The sequence below is a fragment of the Chelonoidis abingdonii genome, chromosome 8 (assembly GCF_003597395.2).
Source record: "Chelonoidis abingdonii isolate Lonesome George chromosome 8, CheloAbing_2.0, whole genome shotgun sequence".
Taxonomy (NCBI): domain Eukaryota; kingdom Metazoa; phylum Chordata; order Testudines; family Testudinidae; genus Chelonoidis; species Chelonoidis abingdonii.
In genome coordinates this window covers 46427720-46449995 of record NC_133776.1, presented here as the reverse complement: position 1 = coordinate 46449995, position 22276 = coordinate 46427720, and the positions used below count along the sequence as shown (strand labels likewise).

Below are 22276 nucleotides of genomic sequence, written 5' to 3'. Positions count from 1 at the left end.
GAGAAGTTGAGCTACCCCTAGCCCAGACAGGATTGATGGGAACTCTCTCTCTGCACTTAGCAGAGGACTGGGGGCAGTAATGGAAAAGTTACCCTTAGAGGGGGACTTCTCACACATTGAACCACTTACTCTTATAACAATATCCTTTGCCTAGGGGAAGGAGCGATAGGCTGGGAGCCAGGAATCCTAATCACACCTTGTTCAACAGGCAGCATTAAGAATCCTCTGTACTTCACAGCCTGTGTTATTGAGCAAGGCCTCATGCACCTGCCTTCAGAGTTAGGGAAGTATCGTTCTCAGCCTCTTGCTGCAGGGATAAGTGAGGACTACAGAAGTCCTGCAAGGTCACTTCTGGCATAGCTGGGAATGGAGCCCAGCTCTAATAGGGGCGACCCATGTCTTAGCCACAGCCTACGCTAAGGTAAGGCCAAGTCTGTGCGCTTGACTGTGGTGTCGCCAAGCTGTCTGAAGGACAGGCAGCCCCCCTGCCGACGGGATCCTGGGCCATATGGGTGAGGGGGTTGAGATGGTTTACCATATGCAGGTTGGTGTTGCTGCCTCTTCCCTGCAGAGAGCACTGTACCTGGCAGAGGAGATAGGAACAGTGGGAGGAAGGAGTGAAGAGGGAAGAGAGCTGGAAAGAGAAGGGGACCAGAAGAAGTATGGATGAGGGGGGAGAGATTGGAGTAGAAAAGGAGGAAGAAAGCATTAAGAGTGAAAATACTGGGGGAGAGTTGGGATTGCAGAAGGGGAGTCTTTAGGGGAGGAGGCGGATTTTAGGAAGAAAATAAATATTGCTAACAGACTTTGAGGGGAAATACTGTAGTGAACTGGCCTGTGTGTGTTTGTGCCTTCCCTGGGACAGAGCTAACTGCTCAGCTGGGGCCAGGTTGTGCTGCTCACACCAGAAGAGGCTGTGTCTCCTTTAGCTCCAGGGGTGAGGCCTGTGTCTTTGGAGCAAGAGGATCCCCTGTTGTGACTGCAAGGTTCCAAGCAAGCATTCAGCACAGTGACATCTCTGCATCCAGACAAACAGGGGCAGAAATAAAACCAAAGGGCACCGCAGTGTGTAGGAGGGAAAGGGGGAGTAGACAGAGAGAGAAGACGTTTAAATCTGGAGGATGGAGGCTACCGCTGTAGTTGCTAATATAGTATTTCACAAAACGTTTGCTTTGTTCCATGTTTTGTGTCTTTAGATTTAATTGTGATTTGGCTGTTTCCAGCAGGGGAAAAAACAATCTGAAAATGTTCCCAGCATTTGGCCACGAGCCAACCCAGCCCTGACCCCTTCCATAGCTATTTTTGTTTCTGAAGAACTGGCCAGTATGCTGTGACCCAGAGCTCTGGCCCACCTTCCGTGCTGCCTGTTGCCTTTTGTGTACATGATCTCTCAATCTCCTGGAAATCGCATCCAGATCCCTAGAACTGTTTTCCTTCTCAACAGATTGTTCTGTTCCTTTGCATTCCAGGAAATAAAAACCCAGAAGGAAGCAAAAAGCCTGGTGTAATGCTGCCACCTACTGGGGAAAATGGAGATGGAAACAGCTCAGAGACATAATCCAAATGCACGGGGATGGGGGACTGCAATGGAGGGAACGATCCACTTTGGAGCAGCCAGGATCCCAATGTTAACATGTTGCAAATATTTGCCCCTTCGTTTAGAAGTTAGTCATACCTATGAGCGCAAGCGTAGGGGAAGCCAGGAGTTGAGGAGATAGTTCCTGTCCCCTAGCTTCCAGCCAGTTGGGAAGGGAAACAATGCCACTGTCCCTGCCAGCAGGGTCCTGCCCCCTCTGAATGTCTGTCCAGCTAAGTTCCAGTGCCTACCCCTTCTACTCCCCCTGCTCTGCGACCTGCAGGGAGAAAGGAAGTGTTGCACTCAGCCCAGCTGGTGCGTTTCTTTCTCTTCCTGCTTAGGTGATGCTGTGACCAAACAGCACAGTGGAATTTGGGAGGCAGGGTGTGGGAAGACACGGACATTTGGGCAAGGTGAAGAAATAGAGTGCTCAGGACAAAGTTGGGGGAGTTTTTGCAAGACAGGACAACACAGTGGAAGGTAAACAAAGACAAGGGGGAATTGTTTTGCATTCAAGGATATTAACATAACTTTTTATCTGGGTATATAATCTTGCTTCCTCCCCATGCAGTGCTCCATCCCTAAAACAGACTGCCCTTTGGGGCCTACAACTCTTGATGCTGTGCAGTAAACTTAAATAGAAAAACAGGGATAATGCCCCCAAATGGAATTAAACACAGCCAGCCTGCCTGGCCAATAACTTCTAGATCAAAAACAATAGCCCGCGAAAAGCAGCCAACCTCCCGTTGAATGCCATCAGCATTCAGTGCCCTTGGAGAAATGATGGGCCAAGAAAGGTAAGCCTTGAAGTTAATCTAAACTCTGTTGAGGGGGTGAGTGAATTACCAATATAATCCTTCTGCCAGGTGGGGTGGGGCAGCAAGGACCAGGTTCAATATCTAGGGGTTTCTCTTAACCTTACAGGATAGTACTGTCCTGAGCCCCCAGCCAGAAATTTGGGAAAACTAAGCACCATCCCTGACCACCTCGAACAGGCAATATTTCCCTACTCACCAGCAATGAGTCTGTGTATAAAAAAAAAACTTTTATTAAAAGGAAAGGGAACATAGCATCAATTTGGGAAAACATCCTGACAATGATTCAAAAGTATGTACATGTAAATAAGTAAACACCTGCCCCACTGTAGCTTGGGCAGTGGTCTCTTGTCTCAGTTTCCCACTTTGCAGTGTGAAAGTCTGACGGACGAACATCCCCTTAACATGCCGCTCCTCCTTCCCGTCACTGCACCACAATCCCAGTGGGCTGTCCGAGGTCAGTGACGTCCCAGAATTCAGGAGTGCCATCATGGGGGTTCACCACCCACCCCTGAAAGCAGGAGGTGAGCAATGCCTCTGCCAGCACCCACCGCTATCACTGTCGTCTCTGCAGCTTCTGCCTTAGTGGTAATGCTATACTCTGGGGTTCTGCCGCTGAGCCTAGTTCTTAGTGATTTCAGCTCTCAGTGAAGAGTGGAGAAACTCACTGCTGCTTCATTTGCTACATCCTCTGCATTGTCTTTTATCACAACTCTCACTGCACCAAGTCTAAGGTTCAACCCCCTAGACGAGCTCATTAGTGACTTCAGCTCTAGCAATCACTGAACAGAAACAAGGATTTAGATTGAATCTGATCAACTCTGTCTTTAAACACTGGCAGGGGAGGATCAAATGGTATCTTGCACTCTTTAAACACAATCCATACCACCAGGTAGGAACAACTGTCTCATCCTGTGTCCTTCTACCTGACGGGATCATTGTTGTTACTGTTATCCTTGCAAGGTTTGTTTATTAGTTGTCACTCTGGGTTGTTTGTGGCCAGTTTTTTATGTACTTTCTAATTTTGTAGGTGGTTTCTTTTAAGATAGAAGAGTAAACAAATCCAGAGGCAAAATACATTGTTGTGGCTTTTATTGGAAAATAGTTACAATAAACTTATAATGGAATCAAATTAGAATTTGTCCATATGTAGAGGTGAGAGAATTAGGCTCTGTTCATTCTGTCTTTGGTATCTCAGCTGGGATTGTCAGCCAGGGATGTCAGCTGGGTTGGATTTTTTTGGGTGATGTGAAATGAAAGGATGATACCTTTTTTTAAAATGACATCCTTTGGCTACATGTAACGTGCTATCTGTTGAAAAGAAGTGTAGCTTAAGAGGAAGCCACATGAGTTTTGCTAGTGATGCAACTCTTCCATTCCATACACAACTTCTCCTTTTCTTTGGGTGCTGCTGCAAGTCCAGTAGTCTGAAAATAATAGTAATAAATAATATAGCAACATCAGGCCAGGGATGGGCTGAAATTTGGCATGACTATCCTACCTGCAGTAGGATAAGAGGCAGACACACACCTACCGATCATGTTTCCTTGTATGACTGTAGGTTCTGTACATCAAGAGTAAACTCCATATTATCCCATTATTTTTCGGGTGGGGAAGGAATTAAGATAATTTAAGGCATGTCCTATACAGAGGAAATGAGAATTCCTCCTGATTTCAAGGAGGCCAAGCACATGTACAGCTATTTCCTGAAAGGACCCTAGTAGCAGTGGTTCCACCCAACACTCTTACATTTAAAATTATCTTGTCAACGCAGTCTACTTGGCCATTGTCTCCTTAGGGGAACTGAGGTATTTGGATATCATCCGTGGTTCTCTTTTTCTCTCCCAAAGTCACACGGAAACCGCTCCAGGCACTATCCTGCGGATGTGTGTGTAGGACTTCCTGAGGGTGACGCTGCCATGATGGGATACCCCTCGAGGTAGGACACACTCCTCTGTTAACCTCTGGATCTCGGGGTCCCAGCACAGCACCGTGGCGATGACTTCGTTCTTCTCATCCCGGCCCCCTGTGATAAACAACTTGTTGTTGCAAGGGGAAATCCCACAACTTGCTCTCTCATGAGTGAACTGAGTCACTAGGCACCATGTGTCTTGAAGTGGGCTATATGAGTACAGCGCTTTCATTGCTCCGCCTGCAACAGAAACAGAAATTGGTTTGCTCCTGCCATTCATTCCTCTAGTTCAGGGGTAGGCAACCTATGGCACAGGTGCCGAAAGCGGCACGTGAGCTTATTTTCAGTAGCACTCACACTGCCCAGGTCCTGGCCACCGATCCGGGGGGCTCTGCATTTTAATTTAATTTTAAATGAAGCTTCTTAAACATTTTGAAACCTTATTTGCTTTACATACAACAATAGTTTAGTTATATCTTATAGACTTACAGAAAGAGACTTTCTAAAAACATTGCAATGTATGACTGGCACGCAAAACCTTAAGTTAGAGTGAATAAATGAAGACTCGGCACACCACTTCTGAAAGATTGCCAATCTCTGCTCTAGTTCCTAGCCAAATAAGACATGTCAACAGGGTTTCATCACTGACACTTATTGGAACACTTTACCCCCAAGGTAAAGTCAAAACAAGACTGCTCTGAAAGATCTACAAAGGGCCACCTATTTTTCATCTCTCTATCGATTTTAAGGGACCATTGTGATCATCCAGTCTGACCTTCTGCATAACACAGGCCAGTGAGAGAATCTTTCATGTCCCTAAGAAAGTTGTGCCAATGGTTAATTACCCTCACTATTTAAAATAAATAAATAAAATTGTCTTATTTCTAGTCAGAATTACTCTAACTTCAGCTTCCAACCACCTGGATCTTGTTACACCTTTTTCTGCTAAATGAACAAGCTGTGTACTATCAGAAATCTCTTCCTTCTTGTAGGTATTTGATAGGCCATGATCAAGTCACCTCTTAACCTTCTCTGGAAGAAACTTAACAGATTAAGGTGCACTAGACTGTCAATGTAAGGCAGGTTTTCCAGACCTCTAATCATCCCTGTAGCTCTTTTCTGAACCCTTTCTCATTTTTCAATCTCTTTTTGAAAGAATTCTGACATCTAATCTCCAAGTATCCAAGGGAGGCCCATGAGCCCTATTTCCTCTCAAGACAATGGTACCATTATATTTAAAAGGCACTGGGGTTCCTGCCTTGCTGTTTTCAGTAACGGTGCACTTTCTCCAGAACTGCTGTATTTAGAAGTGGTAGGCAAACCTGATAGGCTTGGTTTTATTGTCCTGCAATATCCTGAACCCTTCATGTAGGGAAAGGGGTGGGAGAGATATTTATAAACAGTTCTATTATAGGACAACATGATTTCAGCTGTGACAAAATAAGCCTAACAGACAATGTGCCTCCCGAACCCTCCGTTTTGGGCTGATTTCTGTCCCAAATGAAAACTGTACTGGGTTTCTGATTTAATCGGTGCTGTGGAAGGTTAGTGGGGGAGTGTTGTAAGCGGAAATATTCTGACTTGCTGCTTTTCTTATTTAGCCAATCTTCCACAAAAGCTAGGGAGGGCAGGGGAGTTGATCTGTCACATGGTTTTTCACTTCAGAGCCTGTGGTACTTTGGGTACTTTCTGTGATGTAATTAGCATGCCATAACAGGCATGTGGCACACCTGTGGCAGCACTGCTTCTGTCTCCTCCACCTGCGCCTGTAGCCAGACAGAGCACCAGAGCATGAATCCTTCTACCCAGATTCTGGTGTGGTTTTGCAAAGACTGTAACTTGCAATTTCCACTTACTGATATCCAGGCTGGGGGGGGGCATCCCATGTGAAAGGGGTGCTACTAGGTGGAATCTCTCAGGCAGCAGGTGGGAAGGTAACCGGAGGAGGTGGCTGGTTAAGAAGCATCCGACCACGAGCAATTCCCTGGACAGTTGTCCATGTGGAGACGCTGAAGGTAGCATTCCCAGTTCACAGGACTGACGATACAACGAGGAGGGACGAGGAGATGGCTCAGGGTGGACACTGGGCAGCTGGTTTTCTGGCAAGCGGGCAGTGCTCCACCCTTGCTCGAACACCTGGCCGCCGCATAGGTAGCAGCGCATAACTCTATGCTCTTCTCTTGATAACAGGAGGAAGAGGATCACCCCAACAGTAAAGGAGGAGAAGCCTCATACCCCTAAACGGCTGGGAGGTCTGCTGCACCACAGAAAATAGGTAACGAGGGTATGCGTGGACGAGACTCTCGCATGACGAGGACAAGGCGCCCATTCTGTCGCCTCGTACATTTATCTCGGGAGGTAGTGCCTGATCTGGGGGCCGTATTCCGAATGTACAGAGCATTGTCGAGGATTGAGCCGCGCTTCTGACTACACCCCATTGCCTACTCATCCATGTGGCAAAATGATACCTGTGAGGTGTGACCGCGTGGCTTCAAGCAGTGACTAACAGGCTCTGGAGGTATGGTGAAGGAGTTTGGAGCACACGTGGTTTCGTTTCGATTCTTTCCTGTCAAAGGTAGGGCCGGACAGAGACAGATGCATCATGGACGTGAATGCTGCTCGAAGATGGCGTCGCCAGGGCTTTGGCTTCCTCAACCACGGATGCTAATTCGAGGACGGCTGATAGGCAAGATGGCGTTTCACCTTTCGAGGAGGGGAAGACCCTATTGCACCAGGACTGCTAACCTAGTGAGGAGGGCTTTAACTAGCGTGCGATGGGACAAGGTGAGGCAGCCGAGGTAAGTTGGGAACAAGGAAACTGGGAGATGGGTCAGAACAAGAGGGATGTGGGCGTATAATGGCAGAGAGAGAAGGAGGTCAGGGCAAAACTGGGGAGGTCAAGATTCAACCCAGTATAGAGCACCTAAAAAATGACTGACACTTAAGGTATATACGAATGCAAGAATGCTGGATAATAGCAGGAAGAACTGGCAATGCAAAATTAAATATAACAGTGACATTGTTGGACATCACTGAAATCTTGGTGGATAATACACGATTGGAGTTGGTGTGGATGGTATATATTTGCTCAAGAAAATAACAGGGGGAAAAGGGAGGAGGTGTGCCTATATATTAAAAAATGTACACACTGGACTGAGGTGGAGATAGACATAGGGACGGAAGTTGGGAGTTCTCTCATGGGTTAGAAAAGGTACAAAAAAACGAGTGATGTCATGTTAGGAGTCTACTACAGGCCACCTAACCAGTGGAAGACGTGCATGAGCCTTTTTTTAACAACTAACAAATCATGCAAACCCAAATTTGGTGTGATGGGGTGACCTTCGATATCAGAGTATATGTTGAAAATAACACTGACAGGTGCACAGACTATCCAATAAATCCTGGACTGCATGCCAGATAATTTTTATTTCAGAAGGTTGAAAGAGCTACTGGGGGGAAGCTGTTCTGAGACTTGATTTAACAATAGAAGGCAAACTCGTTGAGAATCGAAAGTAAGAAGCAAGCTTGCGGTGAAAAGTGATCATGAAATCACAGAGTGATAGCAATTCTAAAGCGGGGTAGGGCAGTACAGCAAGAAAGCGAGACAATGATTTTCAAGAAGGCAGATTTTGGTAGGCTCAGAGCAGCTAGAGGTAAAGGTCATGGGAATCAAGACGAGGGGAAAACAACCTGAGGAGAGTTGGCAGTTTTTCAAAGGGACACTATTTACAGGGCCACCAAAAGCAAGCTATTCCGATGGTAGAAAGATAGAAAATTGTGGGAAAGACCACCTTGGCTTAAACTCACGAGATTGCATGAGCCTACCAAATAAAAGGAGTCATATAAAAAAGGAAACTAAGGTCAGATGACAAAGAATGAAATAGGCAACAACACAGGAATGCAGGGGCGAATAGAAACAGGCAAAGACACAAAATGAGCTCAAAACTAAGCTTATAATAAAGGGGGGGAAATTGTCAAAAGGGGGGAACAAAGAAGACTTTTTATCAATACATTAGAAGCAAGAGAAGACAAGGACAGGTGTGGCCCAATTGCTTCATCAGGAGGAGAGAAACAGAAGAAACTTGGAAATGGCAAGATGCTATTATGACTCTCTATGTTTCGGTCCTTTATCACTGAGAAGTCTGAAGAATGTCTAACATTAGTGCATGCTAATGAGCAGGGGTAAGGTTTAGAAGATAAAGATAAAAAAAAAGAAGTTAAAATCCTTAGAAAAGTTAGATGCTGCAAGTCACCAGGGCTATGATAACATCTAGAATACTCAAGGATTAATAGAGGAAGGTATCTGAGCCTCTAGTATTCTTTGGAAAGTCATGAACGTGAAGATTCAGAAGACTGGAAAAGTGCCAAATATAGTGCCCATCTATAAAAGGAAAAATAAAACAACCAAGGAAACTACAGACGCAGTTAGTTTAACGTTCTGTGCCAGGGAAGATGAATGAGCAAGTAATTAAGGAAATCATCTGCAACACTTGGAAGCGCTGGAGGGATAGGGAATAGCCAGGCAGGATTTGTAAAGACAATCTGTCAACCATCTGAAGCTTTCTTTGATAAAGATAACGAGTCTTGTGGTAAGGGAGAAGCGCGTGGATGTGGTCTAACCTAGACTTCAGTAAGGATTTGATACCGGTTGTCGCATGATACCTTATCGATAAACTAGGCAAATACATATTAGATGGGGCTACTATAAGGTGGCGTGCAAGCTGGCTGGATTAATCATACTCAGAGATAGTTATTAAGGCCCCATCCGGCTGAAAGGTCATAACAAGTGGGGTTCGCAGGGTCTGTTTCGGACCGCTCTGAGTTCAATATCTTCTCAACGACGATAGATAGTTTCAATAGAATACACTTATTAAGTTTGCAGACGATACCAAACTGGGGCGGAATTGCAACTGCTTTGGAGACAGCGTCAAATTCAAAATGATTGACAAAATGGAGAATGGTCTGAGTAAACCAGAAAGTTTCAATAAGAGCAAAGCAAATGCTCCACTTAGGAGAGAACAATCAGTTTCCACATACGAATGGAAGACTCGTCTGAGAAGGAGTATTGGCAAAGAGATCTGGTCATAGTGGACCAACAAGCTAAATGAGTCAACCACGTGATACGTTGCAAAAAACAAACGTGATTCTGGGATGCATTAACAAGTGTGTGATAAACAAACACCAAAAAGTTCACTTCCTTCCGCTCTACTCTGGCACTGGTAGGCCTCAACTAGAGTTATTGTGTTCAGTTCTGGCACCGCATTTTCGAAGAAAGATGTGGAGGAAAATGGAGGGGTCCAGAGAGAGCCAAGAATGATTAAGGTCTTGGAAACATGACTATGAAGAGGCTGAAAGAATTGGGTTTATTTGTTTGGAAAGAGAGCTGAGAGGGGACATTAGCATTTCAGGTATCTAAAGGGTTCATCAGGAGAAGAGGAAAACTTGTTCACCTTAGCCTCTAGGAAGAACAGAAGCAATGGGCTTAAACTTGCAGCAAGGAATTTAGTTGGACATTAGGAGAAAGTTCCTAATGCGCGGTAGTTATAACATGGAATAAAATGCACTAGGGAGGTTGTGGAATCTCCATCTCTGGAGATATTTAAGACTAGGTTAGATAAATGTCTATCAGGGATGGTCTAGACGGTATTTGGTCCTGCCATGAGGGCAGGGGACTGGACTCGATGACCTCTCGAGGTCCCTTCCAGTCCTAGAGTCTATGAATCTATATGAAACTGTTGGTTTGTGGGCAAGATCCTACACTACTTGTTGGTGTTGAATTTTAACTCAGAGGCACAAGGAGACCTGCTGTGTCTCTCTCACCCATCCTCTTCAGAGAGAGTGAATTGCATACCAGTCTATAGGGGCAGCCCATGCCTCTGTAGTCACCTCTGAAATCCTACTTAAGGCCACAAAATAAGGCTGCAGTGGTGCCGCAGCCCTTGTGCTAGGCCTCTGCATGGGGCGAATTTCACCCTGAATCAGTAGCACTCTGCCCTGCGTACCCATGCTAGGAGAGGTAGCTGGAGTCTGCGCAGAAAAGCAATCACATTATTTTTTTTAAAGTATCCCTATTTTTCCTACCCTCCTGCTTCTCTCTGTTCCACTGATGGCTCCCCCATCTTCTACTGGCTTTGCTCAGAAGGGGGCATCTCTGCAATGAACTAGATGCAGCAGCACTTCCTCATCACCTGCAGGTGCACTGCTGGCACAGGAGACTGGTCAGTGCTCTGCAGTAACCCATCTTCCTATAGATATGCCTAGATGTCTGCATAACTGAAGTCTTGGGCTGCTAGTGAAGTTGCAATATGAGTCTGGAGTGTTCCCACTGACATTTAAGGACCATATACAGTTTAGCTGATCCTCTTTCAACTTACATTGCAAATCTGCTAATTAATGTAATCAGCCCTGAATGTAATCTTGTGATGGGAGCTGGAGCACTGGGTCCTCCTAGCTCTGATCCCACTGAAGTCCATAGCAAAATTCACAACCCAACATGCACTTCCTGTGCAATACATTTCCCATAACCAACTGTCTGCATCTATATTGAACTGTAGACTAGAGTAGGCATGACAGTGTCTGAATGTTCTGGGTTCCCATCCCTCACCTAGAATCTTTAAAGAAGAGCACAGGGTAATGATCATTTGATTATGCTTCTCTGTAGGGTTCCAGGAATTAGTCAAAAATAAGCTGCACTCAGTCTATTGAAGAAAAAACGTCACTGCTTTACCTACCCACAACATAGATGTGGTCACGGAAACTCACAGCATTGATGCATTTTGCTTCAACTGGCATGGGTGATTTCAAGCTCCAGTTGTTCATAGCTGGGTCATAACACTGCGTTTTGTCCGTAGCCAGTTTTCCATTGGGTCCTCCCCCAATCACATAGAGCTTCTTCTTGTAGCTGGCTGCGGCAAAGGAGCTCACATTGACCATGAGGGGAGCTGCCTGTGTCACCATTAAAAAAACAAATCATTAACAACCCTCTGAATAGTCATTTGGATTTCATGTCATATAGACTGTTGATTTCTTTTCTTTTGAATGTAAATAGTCATGCATTGCTCTGTATTCTCTTGGAAGAGCCTGCCATTCATTGGTGTTCCTAGAAGCTGCCATGCATTCCCCCTGAGAGGAACTCACACCACTGAGCTGCGTGTCTGTACTGCTGTTAGAGAGAAGACGGGCAACAGGGAGCTTGAAGTGCCGCCGAAGACCCGGAGCACCGCCCTGTCAGTAAAAGTGCCGCCAGGAGAGTAAAAATTAAAAACACTCCAAGAAATTGAAAAGGCGCCGCTTGTGCTCAGTGGGAGAGCAGCCGCTTCCCCTCTCCCCTCCTAGCTACGCTACTGGCTCCAACTAGGGCACTCTCTGGAAGCCTGACCTTTGGGCCACTAGCTCTGGCTGGGTTCCTGATTGGGTCCAAAACATTCCATTCCTTCTCAGTGTATCAAGAAGCTACCAACTTTAAAACAATATCACCATGGGGAGTGGAATTGCAGTGCCAAGACCAGGGCCGGCTCCAACCACCAGCATAGCAAGCAGGTGCCTGGGGCAGCCAATGAAGAGAAGGGCAGCACATGTGGCCATTTGTCAGCAATTGGCCGGTGGGGCCGTCACTCCCTGTCAGAGCAAAGGAACTGCCACCGCATTGCCGCTGTAGAACGGGCGATAGAGCTGCTGCCGATTGCGAACACGGCTTTTTTTTAATTTTTATTTTTTTTATTTTTATTTTTTTTGCTGCTTGGGGTGGCAAAAACGCTAGAGCCGGCCCTGGCCAAGACCTTGTGTGTTAGCAGGAATGGAGCGGGAACAAACAGAATGAGAGGGGTGTCCTAATGAGCACATGCTTTGCCTAAAATCTAACGCAAAAGAGAGAGGTCTGATTTTAGGCCCGTCAGCCTTGATGGTGTCCCTTTTGCAAAGGGTACACTTTGTTCAGATATGAAAAGTTAGGGTGCCAAAGTCAGTAACGTGCAGCTTCGGCATTTGGGATTGCATTGCAGTGGTGCATGGACATGCTGCCCCATTGTGGTGGGGAGGGAGCAGAGGAGCATGGCTAAGCAGCTGGAGATGCACTGATCTGGCATATCCCTGCTATAGCGGCTGGGCCCATCCTCAGTCCAATTTATTTCCTGGGATGTATCAGCATCCAGTTCCTGCTGTAGATATAGTTTCTGAAAGGGGAACCCCTGAGACAGGGCAATAGTGGACACATCACCTGTCCCGCACCCTGGGGAGTTGTGGCCCATGCTGACTCAGAGAGGTGCAATTTGTAAAAGGAGCCCTATAGGTGCATCTCCAGTTACATAATGTACCATGTGCAATGGAAGGAGAATTTCCTCTGCTCGCTTGAATGGAAATACTGTAGCTGTCTGAGTGGATTATTGTGCTCTTGTTTTAAACCGACATCACTAAACATTTTCCTTTTAAACCTGTTAGAAAATGAGTGAACTCCACAGGTACCCTAGCTAGAGGGACTATTAAGTTGATGTAGTATGGATAAGATAATTGTTTTTAGAGGTTGAAACTGTTGCATCCTCCATCCTCCTCCTCAGTGCAGTGTCATACTAGCCCCATGCACTGAGAATGGAAAGTGAGTGGCTGGAGAAGAGCTTAGCTGCATGGGGAAGCAGCAGGGGAACATACTTCCGGAAAGCAGAGCTCCTCGTGTCAGACTGTGATGATGATGCAATGCAGGCATGGGCAACACATGAACTGCCAGCTAGGGAAGGCTAGTCCCCATCCCCACCCCTTCCACCCCCAGCCCGGCCACAACCCAGAATTCCCCACCACAGCTAGCACCCTCCCAGCCCTGGAGCGCCAGGAGAGTGGGTGGCGCAGCCCTGGCCCTCCTGGCTGCACAGCCCCAGCCTGAGCCGGGGCCACCACTTAGGGAGAGCCACAGAGGAGGGTCTGGGGGCAAGTGTGGGTGGGGCCATGCCTGGCTGTTTGGGGAGACACAACCTCCCCCAGCCTATGATACCTCCACCCATGGATGCAGGCTACTGTGGTGCAAGGTAACTGCTTTGATTTCATCAAGCTTGAATTTGTCACGCTGAGTTCAGTTTAGCCTGTGGGCTTCAAGTCATTAGCCCAGCCTTACCCTCAGCTCTCTTTGACCTACAGTGGAGCATCAGCAGGTTTCAGGAGGCCAGCCACCACATGAAATAACCTGATTGCCTGTGTTTTCATTGTGCAAAAGAGCCAGGTTACACAACTGGCCAGTTCCCAATTTGTGTGGGAAGTGGTTGGGTGTGATTTACTGGGCCTGTCAATTCACCTCCTCAAATATAGTAATGATATGAACAGCAAAACCTGAGCACACACAGCTTTCCTTAAATAGAAAACTTTTTTCTTTCATGTCTTAAGGAGTAGCGTGAAAGAAGAAAAGTAGAACAAGTGACCATTTCTGAGGATAAATAGAATTGACATTTACAGCAGTTTCTTTTTCAAGGAAGTTTAACATCTGTTCTGGCCTTTTGAGATACAGGCCTAAAATACAACCCCACCCTACCAACTACCCACAATCAGGTGCAACCACTACTTTTAGGGCAGTGTACATTTACATAAGTGAAGTGGTCACTCTATCTAAGGGGACCTCTTGAAAGCTCTCATCCCACAGATCCTCTACTTCAGTGTGGGCTTGGTCAGAGCCACTTGGGCTGCACAACATGTTCTGTGTTGAAAGGCCCAGCACAAATTTGCTTTTCCTTTTGTCTTCTGAGTGCTTTGGCTTTACCCTGGGTTATGTCTACCCTCATCTTTATCATCCTGGAAATTTTAGTCCTGTCCCATTATCCATCTTTGCTTTCCTAAGTAGCCACAGATCTGACTCCCTTTCTAGTCAGCTGAACCTACTGGCCCTCCTTTGTCTCTTTGGACTCTTACCACCATCTCAGTGTTTAACCAAACCTCCATGCTGTCCATCCTGTGTAGGTGCAAAAATGGGGGGGGCAGGGAGTAGAGGAGCGTGCAAGGAGCCTTCTGCCACCTTTGCATCTCTCTGCAAGGGTCAGGCACAAGCCCATAGATGAGCAAAGGCTCTGACCCTGACTCAAAAGAGGGCTTGGTACCCACTCAGCAGATGTGGGCTGCTGTAGGGGATGCACATCCGGCATCCGTTGAAAGGGTGGCAGAGCTGCGGCTACAATCTGTGCTCCCTGGGGAGCCCAAAAGGATTTCTAAATGAGTCGGCAAGGATTCTCTGGGTGGCTCCTGCTACAATGCAGTATACTCCTTTCCCCTCTCCAGCACAAGCCCTGGCTTTAACACAATCAAGTCCTTTACATTTGTAAAGTGCTCTGAGATTCTCAGATGAAAGCAGCATAATAATGCAAAGCAGTAGTAATTTTCCACACAGTCAAATACTGAGGTCCCCAGCAAGTCAAACATAAAAACAACCAAATACCTTGCAGCTTCTGGTCTCTCTCTCAAACTTACACTGCATAGTGCAGCTGTAATGCACCTTCCTGCTATTGGTTTCCTGGGTCTGCATTTCACCACTGCCAGCAACTCCTCCTTGTTCCAATGTCTCCTTAGTTGACCCGTATAATGTTTATCCTCTGAGATTATTTCCAGTCCCCAAGCCTGTTTTACACTTGTGTTGAAATGCATGAGATGCTGGTCTGCATGTGCCTGGCTAGAGCTAACTGATTAGTAGTTTCCTTTACACCTGCTTGGCATCTTCCATAGACTTAGAGCTAATTCTGCCATCTTGATGGCTGCTGAGCATTATTTTATTCTGAGAGTAATCCCATTGACTTCAAGGAACTGGTTGTAGAATAAGAAACTGTTCAGCAGGAGTCAGAACGGCAGAACTGATTCTTCCTTTGATCCTCCTTGCCTTGAAATCTGCATTTTCAACTTGAATGCACAACTAATAGATTGGTGTGTGTTGTGTGTGTATATATACTAGAATTGAGCTCATTTATTTTGAGATACAATAAATACCTAACAAAATTCCCTGATTTCAGTTTGTTTCATTAGAGTTGCATGAAACAGAAGAGTTTGGCTGTATTTTACCTCTGACCAGCAGTTATGGAAAGGATCGTATGTTTCTACGCTGTTGATTCTCTGTACGCCATCAAAACCTCCAACCACGAACACTTTGCCACCTAGCACAGCCATTTTGTGCCTCCATCGCCCGATGTTTAAATATTCAATTTGGATCCATTTGTTGATGGAGGAATTGTATTTCCAGACATCATGTTGTGTTTCTTTCCCACCTGCAAGGTACACAATACATGTAAATGACATAATTGGCAGGACCTGAATTTGCTCAGAACCTCTAGTATGTTCTATTTGTCATACAAGAAACAAAAACCATTTGTTCATGGCATTTCCTCTGGAATCACATCTCCAGCAGAATAGTACTTGCTTTAGAGGAAGACAACTTGCATGCTTGAAGCTCATCTAGTTAAATTTGCATTGCTATACTTTGGAGAGGGCAGAGAAATTCCTGGGGGTTATTTTACAAGCCATCTCTTTCCCAGACATGAATCACTATTCATGCTTCAGCTGTCATACCACTTTTTGCATTTGTAACTTTAATATACAATCAGTGGCCTATTGCTTGTAATGATGTGCAGATGAATCTCAGGAATGAGATCTGAAGTTGATTGTAGAATGTTAGACATAGAGTTTAAAGCCAGAAGGGACCACCAGATTACCTAGTCTGACTTCTTGTATATTGCAGGCCACCAAGACCCCCCAGCACCCACATACTAAATCCAACTCAAGTGAGATCCACAGGAGACTAGACTATTATGTGCCATAGGCATAGAACAGGGACCAATGTGCACCCTCAGTGGCAGGAAATTTATTAAGTGAGCCATAGCCAGATAATCCTGGAAGTGGCCCACACCAACACTTTGCAGGAGAGGCAAAAAACCCACAACATCACTGCCAATCTGACCTGGAGGAAATTCCCTTTTCCACCTTAAATATGGCAATCAGTTAGACCCTGAGCATGTGAGCAAGAACCAGCCAGCCAAGCACCTGAGAGAGAGAATAGTCGGTACCAGCTCAGAAACCTGGCCCTCACTGTCCTATGTCCCATCTCCAGCCCTGGCCATCACTGATGCTTCAGAGGAAGGAGATTGTGGGGGTGGGAGAGGGAGGCATAATAAATGGAAAGAGGGTGGGGGCCTTCCTGACCACTTTCAAGGGGCCAGCTGAAACCCTGAAGCATGAGCTTTAGGAACATAAGATATAAACCAGAAGCAAGCCCCTGCCCCACCATCCCAAGCAATTCTGTCATACAATTGCATTCATAACTGTCTCCAGCTCTCTTAAAACTAATTAAGTTGTTCACCCCTACAACTCCCACTTGGAGGCTGCTCCAGAACCTCACGCCTGTGACAGTTAGAAAACTTCCTCTAATTTTTACCCTGAATTTGTTGATGTCAAGTTTATATCCATTTGCTCTTGTGCAAACACTTTCCTTTGGCTTAAATAACTCTTCACTTTCCCTGCTATTTACCGCCTTAATGTATTTATAGAGAACAATCGTATCACTTTGTTTTTGTTGAGAATTGGTGAACAAACAAACATGATATCAATTTAAAAATTAAGACTCTGTATCACATAGTCCTCAGCCACATGAGAATCCCCCTAGGCCAGGAAGGTCCTGCTGGGGAAAAGTAAACCAGCTTTGCACTGGTGACGCTGCTATTATATAGGGACTATCTAGCCAGCTGGTCCACTGACTTCCAAAGTACAAACACGACACCTGATCCTGTACTCTTATCTCATGAAACTCTCCCACTGAAGTCTGCCCAGACGTTTTTTCAGTATTGGGTCCATTGTTTCTTGAACGTGAAAGGGGCCTGGCTGTGATCTAATTTCTCTTCATCTGACTCTGGAGCTGGCTATGCTGCAAAAAAAATAAATAACCTGAAGCAATAAGCCTCAGAGCTCAGGCCAAGTAACTCGGACTTGCACTTCAGGACTACAAATAGGAGTGTAGACATAGCCCAGGCTCTGAAATCTGGCAAGAGGGGAGGGTCTCAGAGCCCAGGCTTCAGCAGTATTAGGCGTAGATTGATTTCAGTGAAATTGCTCCTTATTTACATCAGGAGATCAGAATCAGGCCCAATAGTTTAATCCCCAGAATAGGTTTGCAAATGAGTCTCACTCATTCAAAAACTTTGCAGCATTTTTGCCAGTACGTTAGTTTCTGTGTCATGTTTATTCATAACCGGAATATGAACAGAACTAGTTGAGTGTGAAACCCACTGCACAGTCTGAGAAGCTTCACTGCATAACCTTCAGTCCAGCTACGCAAATCACTTCACCAGTTACTATATTGCAAGGAGGATTCATATTCCATTACAGAATTGTCTGCACTCATTTGTATGCTGTACCACAGCAAGATCACTGCAAACTGATGGAGCTCATCTCTGGGCCAAATAACAGATTGAATAGCAGATAATTAGCATGCTAGAAAGATTCATTGGTAATGCCTTTGAGTCTATGAATTTTTCACATATGTGTGTTGTTTTATTTGCACTCAAACAGGTGAAGTGTATGAATGCAGAACGTCAGCATTCTTATCTGCAGTAACATTTAGAGACAGCAGGTGTTCCAACCACATATTGTCGCAGCCTTCCTATTTATATTACAGTTAGTTCTCTCCTGCATCAGAAAATAGCCCTGACAGGAATCTGAACTAAACCATGCTTTTGAATTCTGTCTACATCATGGGGGAGGGCGTGATTTTTGAGACAACTGGAGGTATTTAAATGCCTTGTCCTAAGCTTTATGGGAAATTGTGCATTGATATTCTCTCTTCATTAAGAGCAGTAACTGCAGTAAATGAAGAGACAGACTTCCAACAGTACCCTGAGGGAAACCAGCAGGTAGAGGGATGAGGACGCAGAGATACAGAAGGAGTGGATAGCAAGGTAGAAAAGAACCATGTCATAGAGCCCAAGAGAAGGAAGAAAATAGAGAAGTAGAAAATGATAAACAGTGTCACAGACAGCAGGCTAAGCAGGAAGAATAAGCACAGATAAGTGCCCCCCCTTTGATTTAGCTAGGAGAAAACAATTAATAACCTTGGCCAGTGCAGCTTTGTTGGAGTGGAAAGAGTGAAAAGCAGATTGGAGGGGACCAAGGAGGTGAAGAGATCAAGGAAGTGAGTAGATGAAGGGGAGGAGGGATGCTAGTTAGAGTGCCAGGCTGATCAAAGTAAGCAGTTCTCACAAAGCAGGGCATGTATAGGCATGTCTAGAGGCAGAGCAGCTGAAGAATGGGACAGAAAGAATGGGAGAAGCAGCCACAGATGACAGGATGCAGAAGGCCTGGGGCTAAGGAGACAGACTGCGAGATTAAAGGCAGGCAGTAATGAGCTCTCGGAGTGCGACAGGTGCCAAGGATTGGGAGGGATGTGTTTGTTAAACATTCCCAGTTGGAACGTTTGCTTTGATGCCCCCGCTAAGGACTACTGAACAAAAGGAGAAGCTCTGAAGAAATAAAGAGCAGAAGGTAATGGTAGGATGAAAAATGAACTTCCTTTCCTTAAACGAATGGGGAGTGAAGGAGAATGAATCCTGGCCCCAAAACAAGGAGATTTAATAAAGACTAAGTTGGAGAAAGCATGTTAATATCCATGTAGTCCTAAACACATACTGCAATAGAAGATATTTTAGACCAGCTTCATCTTCTAGGCAGAATGTTCCCATTTGACTCCCCTACCTTCCCCCTCTTCCTGTTCTACTTCACTCATTTTTGAAGTAAAGGTTGTGTTTGGGAAAGGTGCCTGATTGAGAACTCTGCAGAATGATGTCTCCTACCCACAGCGCCAGGACATTGGCTGGGCAAGCTTCCCTGAATAGCCCCACCCTTCATCCCACACTGGGGAAACCTGTAGCCTCCATTCATTCTGCAACCTCTCTGCTTGGACTGGCAACTAGGACGTGGCAGTTGCGAGGGTGGCTTTGAACCAGTGGATACCTTTCCTCTAGGAAACAGAATGAAATTACCAAATTCATTTCCAATAGGTCATCAAAACAGCTGTCAGCTGGTAATGAGTCACTACCAATCTGACCTGCCTTTGAACTTGTGAATTTGAAATAAAAGATTCTGTATTCCATTGCCTATCCCCTAAGCAAGCCAGTATCTTCCTTGTCTTCATATGGGTTTGTATGGAGCTGGTATTTATAGAAGTTAAATTTCTCTTCTGAATCCATTCAAACTGTGACCCACAATTGCACATTCACACTGCTGCCTTGTCCAAGGACTCTTGGGTTTCACGGTGGTAATGGTGATTAACTTTGCTTTTGGTAAATAGTTGTTTTTTAGAGTCTCATCTTCTGCACTATTGAAGTGCTCCTGAAAATAGGATTCTCAATCCCAAGTAACACAATTACCATTACTGTTTGCAAATTATCGACTGTTGCTTATTCGTGCAGAACTCCTATTGGGGTCTTCCAGAAAAGGTTTGTGGTAGCTACTGTTGATTGTATGCTGCATATGCAGCTGTAAGAGGCCTTTCTGTAACTATCATTCCTGACACTTTGCTGTGCCAAAACTGGGCATGCACATCAATCCATGCAAATATAGTTGTGCCTTTGTTTGAAAACTGAACCCAGGTTAATATTCTAAGAGGCTCAGCACTGCTGCTACTCAACCCAACGCTTCTCAGGAGTCTGTCCCTCAACCATAGCAAAGGCAATGGCTGAAACGCTCTAACACTAGCTGTTTATGTCAATTTACAAAGCATAGTATAAATTCTACATCAGTGGTTCTCAACCAGGGACACATGTACCCCCGGGGTACGCCGAGGTCTTCTAGGGGCTACATCAACTCATCTAGATATTTGCCTAATTTTACAACAGGCTACATAAAAGGCACTAGCAAAGTCAGTACAAACTAGAATTTCATACAGTCAATGACTTGTTAATACTGCTCTATATACTAAAATGTAAGTACAATGTTTATATTCCAATTGATTTTTTTATACCAATATGGTAAAAATGAGAAAGTCAGCAATTTTTCAGTAACAGTGTGGCTGTGACACTTTTGTATTTGTATATCTGATTTTGTAAGCAAGTAGTTTTTAAGTGAAGTGAAATTTGGGGTACACAAGACATATCAGCCTCCTGAAAAGGGTACAGTCATCTGGACATGTTGAGAGCTGCTGGTCTTAATAGAAGCTGTACCTATTTCCCCTGCCTTGTTTATGAGACTCCTGTGTTCTCTTCTTTTGCTCCTTACCTGATATGTAGACTTCATTTTTTAGCGTAATACATGCAAACTCCACCCATTTTTTATTCTCGCTCTCCGTTTCCTGTTCTGTGATTGGTAATTTTGCCACCTCCAAACGGCTCCGCCTCAAAGGATCCAGGCAAGTTACTTCGGCGACAAATTTTTCATCTTTTGTGCAACCACCTATGATCATAAACACCTCAGACTGGAACTCATGCATCCGGGGCTTGGTTCTTTCTGAAATAATCTAGACACAAGAAATATAGAATGAATACTCAGGATGTGTCTCGTGTGGTTAAAACCAGCATTATACCCTATGGTGTGAGTAGCTTGCTAATTTACCTCCCATTGTTTAAGTTCTTTGGCCAAGTTTTGCGTATAGTACATTGGAAAGAATCTCCTCTCACATGATATTAACCAGCCCCAGGAGAACAGCTGTCTACCCACAGCTGCTGATTCCGAGGGTGCTCTGGAGCTGGAGCAACCATGGAAAAAAATAGTGGGTGCTCAGCACCCACCAGCCACAGCTGTTTGGCAGCCCGCCTATCAGCTGTTCAGGGACTGGCAGGATTTGCGGGAAGAGGGCAGGAAGAGGCGGAGTGAGGGTGGGGCCTTAGGGGAGTGGACAGAGTGGGGGCAGGAAGTGGTGGAGAGAAGGTGGGGCCTGGAGTGGGGGCAGGGCATCAGGGCAGTGCAGGGGTGGGGCACCCACCTGAAAAAATGAAAGTCAGTGCCTGTCTTACAATGTTATATGGCCCCTATCACTGTGGTATTTGAGCATCTCCCAGTTTTAATGTATCTATTCTCTCAACACTTCTGTGAGGTAGGAGGTACTATTACCCTTAATTTACAGATGGAGAACTGAGGCACAGAAAGACCAAATGACTTGCCCAAGGTCACACAGGAAGTATGCTCCCAAGTCCTAGGCTAGAGCTCTGATAACTCAACCACTCTGCTTCTCTACAAACAGTGCACAAATCTAAAATGCTGTGTTGCAGTCGCAGAGTGAGACTGGTTCTAGCAAACTGTTTCTGTGTCGAGGATAAAAGTGTCAAAGCGCTGTGCTGTTCCTAGGAGAATATTTACAAGAGGAGTTAGTCACGATTCTAAGTTCAGAGGTGTTACTGATAAGCTGTGTCTCACTGAAGTACAGGTGGCATGACATCCTTTGCTCCTAGTAGATACACCATTAGTCATATTGGAATGAATGCACTGGAAATTTCAAGGAAAGCTTTTTATAGCATACAGGAATTTACCATTTATTTGAAATTTCTGCCCTGTCAAGCAGCATTAGATGTTTTTCTTGGACTTTTAAAATTAATTTATGGTGTGTTTCTATAAACTGGCATAAATGATCTAAATTAAAAAGCAGGGTCATGCAGATGTAAAATTCCTTTCTGTGTTTGCTCAGTATAACTCACTAAACTGTCAGCAAGTCTCAGAGCTCTGCTGATGCCTCATAATCCCTATTTTAACCCCTCTGCCAGCCTCACAGTCCTTTGTCTCAGCCATCAGCATTGGACACACATTTTGCCCCTTCAGCATCCAGGGAAATACCTGTTGTGTGATGAGTGGCACTCTCTTTGCACAACCCTACTGGCCCAACTGCACTGCCATCAACCGCTGGCTCAGACAGCCAGGCACTGGGACTGAAGACTGAAACCAGATTTCTAGCAAGGCAGTACAAGGCACTGCCACTGGATCACCTGCTGGCTGGCCTGAATTGCTAAGCACATTTGGAGTCAGGGCTTGCCTGTGTTTTGAGAT

General features: G+C 45.3%; 1 protein-coding gene across 3 annotated transcripts in view; it reads right to left on the bottom strand.

The window, feature by feature from the left end:
* Window positions 1-3466: 3466 nt before the first annotated feature.
* The window catches only part of KLHL6 (kelch like family member 6), a 33079-nt gene continuing 14269 nt past the window's right edge, over window positions 3467-22276 (bottom strand). For 2 of the 3 annotated variants that reach the window (XM_032764793.2, XM_032764792.2), the window contains exons 4-7: window positions 20519-20756; window positions 15323-15525; window positions 11035-11248; window positions 3467-4543 (exon numbers count right to left, since the gene is read on the bottom strand). In XM_032764793.2, coding sequence (XP_032620684.1) covers window positions 4242-4543; window positions 11035-11248; window positions 15323-15525; window positions 20519-20756 — 957 coding nt within the window. In that variant the 3' untranslated portion in view covers window positions 3467-4241. The remainder of the gene's footprint in view (window positions 4544-11034; window positions 11249-15322; window positions 15526-20518; window positions 20757-22276) is intronic. The other variant, XM_032764794.2, reaches the window with a different exon arrangement.